Genomic DNA, 11,932 nt, shown 5'->3' with positions numbered 1-11,932 from the left:
TTTATTTCATGGAAAATGAATAATTAAAAAATATTCTTCTAAAAATGATCATTTATCTCACTTGAAATAATTAGTCAATTGAAAAATGGTTTCATTTTCGATAATAATTCATCCAAATATTTTCATGGACAAAGAAAATATTTTTCGTTTATTCATTTTTGTAACTGATGTAAATGATCATTTTTATGAAAAAATTTCAAATCATTCATTTTACACGAAATAAATTGAACCTCAGTTCATTTATTTTCCTTTCCTATGTGTGCGGATTTGCTTCAGATTCAGTCCCATTAGCCCATCATCCTAGAATGACAATTAGTTTGCTGAGATGGCAATTGATTTCTCGGTATCATCCAACATTCAATGGAAGAAATGGATGGTTGAAATGTGATGCAGGTGAAGCTGGTGAAGACTTCCTAGAATGTTTGAATTAGTTAAATCCTAAAAGGTAGGATTGGACCAAGAAATCACACATCGTGTATGTGACAGATTCATTCTATCGGTTAGAGTCAATCGCATGTTGAGAAATACCATGATCGCTGCAATATTACAACCATACGGGACGCACTCTTGTAAGGAGCTTCGTCTTCGATAATGTATATTCAATATCACACCGAGAAGTTTTCTTCAACATAGACTCATTTAGTCTGTATTTCCAATGTCTGATACAGTCTAGGAAAGCAATTACCATGTCAATTACATGCACAGCCCTTCCGAAAATCACGATTTAATCCCATAATTTTTCTCTTTTTTTTTTCTTTTGTTAGTAATCTGAAAGGCACAAGATAATGAATATTAATGAACAAGGCGGGGCAACGAGCTCCCAAAAAACTGGACATTTTACTTAACTAAAATCCGGTGGCTGAGGCATTGTGACTTTTTTAATGTCCGAAACACTTCAAACTTCTACAAATTACAGGTATTGATATGTAAATTCACATATAAATTCTCATTTTTTTGTAATTTAAATGATATTTTAAATTAGTGACTAATTTGCAAGTGCTCTTGTCTAAAGTGGATGGAAGTAGAGTGATCTAAAGGACGTGTGCAAATGTTGGCAAAGAAGGGGTTAGCCTATTATGCCTCCTATACCTTAAAGCATCATGCCCTTATAATTTAAAATTATTGGACAATATCGAATCTTCTCAGCACCTGTTTGGAGTGTACTTAGCGCAAAAAATAAAAGTTTTTTTTACCACAACAATTTATTTAATAAGATGCTGTGTCTCGGGTATTATTAATCATGTTTAATAAGAAATTTTTCCAATTTCAAAATACGAAGAAACTCGTTAACATGACCCATCTTCGAATAGAGTTTCCTAGAGGAATTCTTCACATGGCCAATTAGCATGTGGTAAAATGAGCTATTCATGATATATTGTTAATGGTTGCCGAATACAAAGATTAGATAGAAAACTTATCGAAACCTCAACTTGTTCAACCAGCGTAACATATCAACGTCGAGGACAAGTAGGATGGAGACGGATCTAAATGTTTGCTAAGTAAGCGTCTTTCTACTACCGATTAAATTAAACCTCGAATCCATTTATTCTTTACACTCTGTCGGATTTCTATATGTAATATCATAGTAATGCTACATAAGGTATAACTTTTAATTAATTCACAAACACGCACACATGCGCACAATTCCTCACATGCAAAATCCTGAAGAAAACTTTCTCTATGTATTCTAAAAATTACTGTAAAATCTTTTCGAGACCCTACAATATAACAAATAAGAACCCATAAATCCTAACATAATCCAAAATCATAATTGATCAAAAAAATTGGAAAATGGACAATTGGATTAAAACGATGGTAGTAGAAAATAACCCTAGTAATTAAAAAGTTGCCCAAAACCATGAAAAGGATGGATTTTAAGGCCCGAAACAATGGCAAGCAAGGACCCTCATTAAGGCATGGGACAACGCTAAATACGAGTCACTTGATTAGTATTATGGGTGCCATGGCTCCTCTCGGATAAAAATTCATGGACTATTTACCGAGCATCGTGCGAATTCTTGGTCCCGACCTGCCTTTAGATTTTTCGAGCTTATCCGGACGCTCCAAAAAGTCTTTAACGGTCATGTCCGTGTCACCAACACTTGTTTCTTTCTTTTATCCCCTTCTCGGGTCATAGTTTCCAATGCGAACGACGCGGTCTACCGAACCAAACACAAGCGAAATTCTTATCTACACTTGTTCCGTGATGGACCAAAAAAATCTGAGCGTCAATATAATCTAATGGTTTCAGCTCGCTCTGTTCATGTCGAAGGCTAAAAATTTACCGGAGTCAGCAAAGTGTAAGTACCCCACGGCACGAAGGAAAAAGCATATAAAGGCCAAATGCTAAAATGCGTTTGTCTCCAAAGTAGGCAGTTTTGGTTTCCTCGAGAGCTCCAAGCTTTACTTTTGGACGCCAAATGGAAGTATCTTTTCAACAGATGTACAGCCTCCGGAAAGCACATATCTGATCTCATCTCTCTCTCCTTCCTCACTCTCTCCAGCAACAGCTCAGCAGAATTCCACAGAAACCATACAACAATATCAGAAAGGGAGAGGGAGAGTCAGCCATCCATGTCTGACTCCGAGCTAATAATCCTCTGCCTCCTTCCCTCAATCTTGGCTCTGCTTCTCGTCTCCATCCTCATCCAGAGGAAGCACCAGACGCGGTTCAAGCTCAACCTCCCGCCCGGCCACGCCGGCTGGCCTTTCCTCGGCGAGACCATTGCCTACCTCAAGCCTTACTCCGCCACTTCCATCGGAGCCTTCATGGACCAGCACATCTCCAGGTAAATCAGTAGATGACCCCCGACCCCATCGTCGAAGAAACCAATCGAGAGAACTCACGGAAACAGAGTACCCTGTTTTCTGTTCCGTTTTCTGGGCTTTCAGGTTTGGGAAGATATACAGGTCGAATCTGTTCGGGGAGCCGACGATCGTGTCAGCCGACGCGGAGCTGAACCGGTTCATCCTGCAGAACGAGGGGAGGCTGTTCGAGTGCAGCTATCCGAGGAGCATCGGGGGGATCCTCGGCAAGTGGTCGATGCTGGTCCTGGTCGGGGACATGCACAGGGACATGCGGATCATCTCCCTCAACTTCCTCAGCCACGCCAGGCTCAGGACCGTCCTGCTCAGGGAAGTCGAGCAGAGCACTCTGCTCGTGTTGAGCTCTTGGAAGGAGAACTGCACTTTCTCTGCTCAAGATGAAGCCAAGAAGGTAACCTCAAACAAAGAACAAAAGAAAGAGAGAGAGAGAGAGAGAGAGAGAGAGAGAGAGAGAGAGAGAGAGAGAGAGAGAGATTGATTTAGAAACAAGTCTTCTTGTTTGATAAATTTCACTACACATTTACGGGGGCTCCGAGAAAAAGATGATGGAAGCAATGACGGATCTCAGGAGGCCGGTGGGGTCGTGTCCCCTTCTCCCTTATATGCGCCGTGCAAATTTTCAGTAATTTTTATCGCAGTATATGAAAAATTCGCGTATAATCTTGCCGAATTTCTGTCGGGTCTAAGCTTCTGCGTCCACCGCTGATGCAGTTCACGTTCAATCTGATGGCGAAGCATATAATGAGCTTGGACCCCGGAGAGGCGGAGACAGAGCAGCTGAAGAAGGAGTACGTCACTTTCATGAAAGGCGTGGTGTCTCCGCCGCTGAATTTCCCCGGAACCGCCTATCGAAGGGCTTTGCGGGTAACGAAACGCCTCTTTTCTTTACCCATTAATTTCTTCATTTGATTGGTCTCAGTTCACGTGAAAATCCCAGAATCACTTTACCCTCCCCTAATCAAGAAAACAACTTAGGGTGGCTCAGGCTTTCCATTTCCTTTTCGCGCACTGTGCTATTTCAGTGCCTCGCTTACGACACCTTCTTCCAAAGACATCAATTGCCTCGAAGAACCATTTTCTGCTTTTCCCTTTACCAAAGTTCTTACTTTTTTGCAGTCGAGATCGACGATTCTGAAGTTCATAGAGAGGAAGATGGAGGGGAGGGTCCGGAGGATGAAGGAAGGAGGAGTGGGGGAGGGCGCGAGGGAGGACGACGATCTGCTGGGGTGGGTGCTGAAGCACTCGAACCTGTCGACCGAGCAGATCTTGGACTTGATACTGAGCCTGCTCTTCGCCGGCCACGAGACCTCCTCGGTCGCCATTGCTCTGGCCATCTTCTTCCTGCAGGCTTGCCCCAGAGCAATCGACCAGCTGAGGGTAATACGCATCAAAAGCAGAGTTCAAGAAAATTATTGATGTTCTGTTCTTCTTCAACTGTATATATTTACTGTCGTCGTATCTTTCGGGTGTGGGGGAGTTCAGGAAGAGCATCTCGAGATCGCGAGAGGGAAGAAGAAAGCCGGAGAGACGGAGCTGAACTGGGAGGACTACAAGGAGATGGAATTCACCCAGTGTGTAAGCTCCCTCCCCCCGCTACAAAATGAACTGTTCTGTTTTCAATTTGTTCTTTCTTAAAATTTCAAGAGGGGACTAAGAAACTCAATTGGTAAAATAATTATAACCACTTAAAGGTACGGCGCCACGGGTCACGCCTAATTTTCAAAATTAGATCACGAGAGTATCATCATATAGCATGAATGACCTGTTTTCGAACGGATCGAGAACGGCGATCTGCATGAAAATTTGACTCGGGACATTTATCTCGTGGCGTGAAGGGACTTGTCCTTTGACTTCGGTTTTGACTTTTAAGGTTTAAGACTGTAATGGGGATGGTGCTGACGTTTTCTGTTGGGATTTTGCGAAGGTGATTAGCGAGACGCTCCGGCTGGGGAACGTGGTGAGGTTTCTGCACAGAAAGGCGCTGCGGGACGTCAGGTACAAAGGTGAAGACGAATTGACCATCCCCTCTTTTCATTTGGGGCCATGCCTGTACTATTTGCCCACCCCCCACAAAAGAAAAAAAGAACCTTGTTAAATACCCTTTAATTAGGAAACCCTTCTATTTTCAAAACACCGATCGATCGTCCGAATCCTCGCGGTCGGAACGTCGAAAGCCCTTTTCTCGAACCTGAGTTTCGAACATAAAACAGTGCATATTTATGTTTTTTTGGAGGGGGTTGGGGGGCAAAAGGAGGGAGGGGGGGTGTTCATGTGTGTTTTATATAGTTGTAATAATTTATGGTGGTGGTTGTGTGAAAAAGGGTATGACATTCCATGTGGATGGAAAGTGCTGCCGGTGATAGCAGCCGTGCACTTGGATCCCCTGCTTTTCGACCACCCTCACCACTTCAACCCTTGGCGGTGGCAGGTCAGTTTCCACTCATTCACCTCTCTTGCCCGCTTCCCCTTTTCTCTTCCTCTTCCTCCTCTTGATTCTAATGATTCGTTTGTTTCACCGAAAACTTTCCAATAACGGAAAATAGTAAGTTTTTTACTTGTTACCATGGTTTAGGGGAAAATCGATTAGTTTTCCGTTATCCAAACACCGGGAAGTCGGCAAACCAATCTCCCTAAAATGGCTTTCCCTAAAACGGACGGACCCTTAACTTCTAACTTCCTTTTGAATCATTCGAACGTGACATCGATGATCAAGCACCTCGTGCCCCAAACCCTAGAAAGCCTTGGTGCTGCCCACTGGATTAAGGGGGAATAATTATTCATAAAATATTAGGATTAAATTGGATAGGACAATGACCAAAAATTTGCAAAGATACAAACTGTACAAGACAGTTAAAACGGTGCATGGGGACAAACCCACATGAGGTTAAACCCTCGTGCAACTCGGGCTTCTATCTTCTGATGCCTTGATCAATCAATCATTGGACTAAAGACACGATTTCTGGACCGAACCACTTCCCTTAATCCACACGAATCCGTCTTTTTACATCGCTATCCTCCAATTATTGAACTCTTAATTTCTCTCTATTTTTTTAAAGAAACCTTGCTTGCATTCCATCGTGTTTTGCTTTGTTGTTTTTCGATTCGACCCTTGTCATGTTTCCACAATTGCGTGAAGTTGATGGGCATCTACTTTTCCTCCGCCCCTCACTTCGTGGCAAAAGATCGATTGTTGTCTCGTTATCTTAAACCCAAAAGTCTTGTTAGTGCCCAAAATTATAATTATAATAATAATAATAATAATAATTTAGAACCTATTAAATCTTTTCACTCTTCGGTTTTGTGTTGTGTCGTTGTATTTATCTGTTTTCTTGGAGTTTTATCGATCGAGACAAATGAGAAACTAATTTGATGCTGACATTGCAGTTGCTTGTAAAACCAGCTAGTTTTACGGGGGTGCAATTTGCAAAACCCGTATGCAAAAAGTGCTCAAAAAACGGAAGCCAAGTATGAAAAAAAGTTTCGACCAAAAAAAAGAAAGTACGAAAAAAGCTCTCGAAACCAAAAGAAAATCCCTTTCGAATCTTTCGAATGCAATTGGCCCTTGATTTATTTAAGAAAAAAAATTTCACGGGCCATTTTAATTTATTTTTTTTCACTTTTTTTAAAAATTACTATTGCCGGTGAAATTACTGCCGTCGCATAGTCACGTGAGGGACGGTTATATCAAGTCATCATAAAGGGGTTCCGGGGCAATAACACATGGCGGCGGCGGCAGCGAACCGTGGCTGTGAACCCGCCCGCCTGACCAGAGCTAGGCTTCACGCGACGTCGGGCCGTACGGACGGGCGGTCCCGCCCCCGACGGCGACCGGTCATGCCGCACGTGCGCGTGGACTACGCGTGCGGGTGGGAGATTCGATTGGGGGGGGATGTGGGTCGGGGACAGATAGTGAAGCCCATGTGGGTCGTGGGCCTCACACGTGCACGTGCACCTCGCTCCGCCTTTTTCCCCCCTCTTCTCTCTCTCTCTCTCTCTTTCTCTTTCCATCTTTCACCGACGGGCCCCGGGGGCTCGCGAGCTGGTCCCAAAGAGAGAGAGAAAGAGAGAGAGAGAGAGGGGGGAAGAACAATTCCCATTCGTGCCTTAAAAAAGGTAGCTAAGAGGCTCACGTTTCGACCGTTTACGGATGGAGAAATTTCTAGGTTTTTTTTGGTCCGAGGCGTTCTCGTCTACTCGAACCAATCGATACCCGTCAATTATTGTGGGGATCGTGTTCCGATCGAGCCGATAAAATTTCGTCGCGACGGATTGATTTGGACGGGACAGCGACGTCGGATTTCAAAAGCACTTAGAGATCTCTCGATAATTAGGCACGAAATACGAAATTTAACTTTCTCGTGTGCTTGTGTTTGTTTTTTTTTTTTTTTTTGAATACGAATCATTGGTTTGATTTTCTTCTTTTGCGCTTTGGGAGATTGATGAATTGACGGATGGTGTTTTCCAATTTCTTAGGGGCTTGCCTAAGTTAGGGTGTGGTAGATATTTCATTAGATTTTTGATAAGTTGGACTGAACCCCCGAAGCCAGTTAATTTCAACCGTTCGTTTCACATGGATGATATCACCTGCTAGAGGTGTAATGAGTTATACAACGTCCTGACCATGAAAGATTAATACAAGATATGTACCCTAAAGAAAGCTAAACCATAAAATAAAATAAAAAATCGAATCCAACATGACATGATCGGACCCGATACGATTCGACATGTTTCGGCTCGGGCAATGGTGAGAACTAGATCTGTATTGTTTTAGGTCAAAATTCCGAGCGACGATGCAAATCATTGTACAGCAATGATTGACACGCCTTCCGGTTGGTTGCACCTTCTTCAACCATCCTCAAATGCATTTCCCTTCGGATTTTGTGTTCATGAGTTGGAAATTTTGTATTCTATTGCAACCCCATTACTGTCAAGATTCCTTCAGCTCCATGATCTGCTGTTCTTTTCTTCATAAGAAGAGGTCAAACGTAGAGACTTGAGACTTAAGTGAGGATGACAAGTTTGGTGGGTGATGGGTGAACTGGAGAGATTCTTGCATATTGTTCAATGGCTCGTTTACTTACGATGTAAGTTGCATGAGTTAATGTAGCACCCATATGGGATGGTGAAGGCGTTAGTGGTTTAACCATGAGAATTGGAGAAGCGTGGCTTGGATAAAGACAAGTACTTGATTGATAATAAGTGTAGATGGACCATCTCGACATGAATTGGTCTCCCACCTGCTGTCCAAAAGTATGGTACGAAAAGGAGAGGGAAGAACCTGCATATTTATTATATGAAGCCCGATTTAATCCTGTGGACATGTCTGGTTCGACCGAGCAATTTTTCCATCTTTTACTCTTTCTTTTTATATGCCATAAGCATCTGGTTATCTAAATTTTGCATTTGGGCTCTTTCATTATAAGCTTCTTTTTAGTAACTTGCTGAAGTTAGGGGAGAGCAAAAACTGAGTTTTATCCAAGGCTTAAGATCCTACCATGATTCTTAGGCACCGCGTGCCTATTAGTTGCAAGTGCATCACATAAATAAGGACCGTTAGAACTAATCGATGCGCATACGCGTATGTGATGTCCAAGTTGTAATAACCTCGTTCTTGCTTTGATAGTTTTTATGCTTCTTTATGTGTTATGTCCTTATAACTCCTCGTAATATGACGAGATAACTATGTTAATCCCTGTTATACTCTCTTGCACGTTTTAAGGAAGTCTGCAGATATTTCCCTATATCCTCCTTATGTTATGTGTTAAGACTAGGGCTCCTGGGTTATTAGGACAAAAGATCTACGATATTCTCCTTTTTTATAATGTATTTCCATCGTGAATATACTTTGGCTTAATTATGCAGAACAAATGTGCTTCTAACCCTCAAGGACAGTCATCGCAATATTCGTCGTCTTCAACATCGTCTTCCTCGACATGCCTGAGTGCAAATTACTTCATGCCGTTTGGTGGAGGACCACGGCTCTGCGCGGGATCCGAGCTGGCGAAGCTCGAGATGGCGGTTTTCATCCACCATTTGGTCCTCAACTTCAGCTGGGAGCTAACTGAGCCGGACGAAGCTTTCGCCTTCCCATTCGTCGACTTCCCTAAAGGCTTGCCCATCAGAGTTCAACACCACAATTTGCTATGACACCACCCCCACTACCGTAAGAAAAAAAAAAAACAGGAGACCTCGGTCTCTCTTTCAGTTTCAGCCTCAGGCTCTGTGGGTGGAGAGTTGATTCCGCATTCACGTGCCGGACATAGAAAGGAAGGAAGAAGAGAACAAAAGTGCCTCACGGCTGGTGTGCGAGAGGATTTTGAGCTCTTTGGATTTTCCAACGGCTTTGTGTGTGAGTTGTTCTTGACTCTACATGTAAAGCTCACATGATGAAAGGGAAGAGACGCAGAAGTTATGCGGTGATTGATGATGCATTTTGGACCACATCCGCCCATACAGAATCCCCAAAACCCACCACACACTTCTCTCTCAATCTCTCTCTCTCTCTCTATATCCATTGCTCTGTAAATGTTATTATTATATGGGTAACTCCATGTAGATGTTGATTATTCATTTGTATGTGATATGAGTTTTTTTTGTTTTCTACTTTATCATTTTCTTTCGTTCTCTTTTTGTCCGTTTTCGAATTCAACTTGGTGTCTGTACCGTGGACTTTGTGGACGAGTCGATGGACGCAAAGAAATTGATGTTGAGTAAAGAGTTGTGATTGATAGTCATTTGCTTTTTGTGCTAGTCTTCTTGTACATTCCCCTTACAGTGTTCGTGTTCTGGCTTGTAAATGAGTGGAAAATTGGGGAGGTCTGTCTCGAATTTGACCCTGTTTTTAGAAAGAACTGACTCAAATGTGTCCGCCTCTTGCGTGCATAGGGAGTCAGGGAGAGAAGGGGGCGCCTGGAGGATCGAACCCGGGTGCCCGGATGAAGACTAGGATTGCCCTGGGCCAGAGGCCGGCGGCCCGATGCCTATAGCAAGCTTTGTGCAGGGCGGGCGCTGTACCAGATGGGGCACTGTCCGGATTAGGATTTGTGGGTCTTTTATGATGTATTCGAGTGTTTTAGAATTCTCTGTTGACATGTTGGATCCGACCTAATGGAGTGATTAAGCTTTGTTAGGGTCAGAAAAAGGTTTTGTAAGAGTCCGTTTGTGATATTTGTTTGTAGTTTCATGAGACTGTGAGTGCTAATGTGGGAATCTATGCGTGCAATTAGGGCTAAGAAAAAGAAGAGCTTTTAGTGCAGGTGAACATGGTTCCGGAGTAGAACCTGAAACCTGATAACAGGATCTGTGGAAACTGTCAGTTCTAGGTTCTGAGGTATAGATGGTAGGTTCCAGGTTCTAAAATTGGGGAACCTGTTTCGACGGATTGATTCTAGATTCTAGGTAGATGGAACCTGAAACCTGAAACGAGTTTTTGTGTTTTTCTTGATCTATATCTTTGTGCAATCTTGTGATATTCTATGGTATCTGATGATGTGTGTATAATCTGGAATCACTAATCCGAGCTTTCATTTTGTAACTGAGACTTCTACTTTGTTAATGATTCGTATTCTTTGTATGTCTAAACATAATTTGTGGTCAATGAATTGTAGCAGCAAGGGGCGGTCATTCAAGGTGATAATTCACTGCAATCATTCAATTAATCATACATGTGGAACCTGGATAGATCCTAGAACCTATGACAGAGTAGGTTTCAAGTTTCACGGTATGTAGAATAGGTTCCAAATTTCAAAAAATGAGGAACCTGTTCCAATGGGTAGGTTACAGGTTTCAAGTGGAACTTGTATGGAACCTAGAACCGCTCACCCTTAGCTTTTAGCGATTCAAAAGTAGTTTGTAATCTCTATTGTATCATTTGATATATAATGAAATCTTCTAGTGCTGTCCCTAGTGTCAAGATGCGGTTTCTCCCATACCCAGATAGGCTAAAAAGTGAGGTTTTGTATCATGGTTGTGAAGTGTGAGTGTGAAAGATGTAAAAGGATCAGTATCACTGAGTAGTGGGAGTGCATTCGGGTGTTTGTGCTAGGAATCTTGAATTGTCATCTTGCAGGATCTCGGAAGGGAGGACAGCCACCTGTGCATAAATTGGTTTGGAGCTAATGTTGCTCTTTAAATGATGGCCACAATAGGCTAAACTAGTTGTGGTGCTAACTTATTTGATAATGTGATTCACCAAATTGTTCTTGGAGACGAGATATTGAAGGAGGTGGGCATGGTGTCTCGACTCATCAGGTTTCGCACGAGCTTGTCTTTAGCCAAGAAAGTTTTGGCCTGTGACATTTAGTCTAAGAGTAGGTTTCCCAAACTCTATGGGCGGATGCCATGAGAAGATTGATTGCCACTTTTCCAATCAAAAGCAAAAACCTCCAGTGGTGTGCTAAGATCGGGAAAGCCTAGTAGGTAATAGAAAGTACTATCGAGGGAGCACAATTGGTTCTAGGTGCCACTCTTACTAAGGGAAGTACAAGTGATTGGAGATCCATGAACAACATATCAAGGGAAGTAACTAATGGGGTGAAGAGGCATATTTTCTTGGATGAGGGTCTGCTATAAAGAATTGGACAAGATTATATTTACTATTATTTCTTACATGTATTTAAAGTACAAGGTAGCTGATAGTTTATGGAAAGACATCAGCTAGAATAACTATAGTACAACAACTTTCCTAACTACAGCCACTATACATGGAAAGATAAAATCCTCTATGCAAAGAAAGATAAAATGAATTTGTCAGCTTTGGAAACTCTCACTGCACTTGTCAATAGTACAAGAATTGCTTGTCTGGTCTTGACTTGATTGAGAGCACTTTTTTGGAATTGCTTTGCTGTTGAGAGATATTTTCTCCAATATGTTATTCATGTAAGTCCCCGGGGAGTGGCGATGATAGATGAGGAACGTAACGGCAGCAAATAGTCTGCAACGAGGGCATTGTGTGGAATCGGGTGGGGGAGAATATTAGGTCCGATTTTTCTCATATTCATGTGTCACGGCCCGAAGAATTGGATCGTTCCTGAGGTTTTCTGGACGATGGACCGTGACCGACCCTTGGACGAGAAGGCGGGCCCCGAGTGTTCTAGTACTAAGATTT

General features: G+C 42.6%; 1 protein-coding gene across 2 annotated transcripts; it reads left to right on the top strand.

Annotated features, from left to right (window-relative positions):
* The first annotated feature begins 2,328 nt into the window (after positions 1 to 2,328).
* LOC115687512 (cholesterol 22-monohydroxylase CYP90B51) lies at positions 2,329 to 9,541 on the top strand. Of its 2 annotated transcripts, none has more exons than XM_030613114.2 (8): positions 2,329 to 2,789; positions 2,893 to 3,217; positions 3,538 to 3,690; positions 3,943 to 4,203; positions 4,309 to 4,401; positions 4,751 to 4,829; positions 5,148 to 5,254; positions 8,689 to 9,541. In XM_030613114.2, exons 1-8 carry the CDS (start codon positions 2,344 to 2,346, stop codon positions 8,971 to 8,973), a joined length of 1,749 nt encoding a protein of 582 aa, XP_030468974.1. In that variant the 5' UTR covers positions 2,329 to 2,343; the 3' UTR covers positions 8,974 to 9,541. The 2 variants fall into 2 exon arrangements, with proteins under 2 accessions (XP_030468974.1, XP_056169923.1); XM_056313948.1 differs by lacking the exon at positions 8,689 to 9,541 and adding an exon at positions 6,211 to 6,324.
* Positions 9,542 to 11,932: the final 2,391 nt, after the last annotated feature.

The sequence above is a fragment of the Syzygium oleosum genome, unplaced genomic scaffold (genome assembly GCF_021117445.2).
Source record: "Syzygium oleosum isolate NSW1041296 unplaced genomic scaffold, Sole_v2.1 Sole_v2.08, whole genome shotgun sequence".
Taxonomy (NCBI): Eukaryota; Viridiplantae; Streptophyta; class Magnoliopsida; order Myrtales; family Myrtaceae; genus Syzygium; species Syzygium oleosum.
The sequence above is the reverse complement of the archived record's forward strand: the minus strand, read 5'-3'. Positions and strand labels throughout refer to the sequence as shown.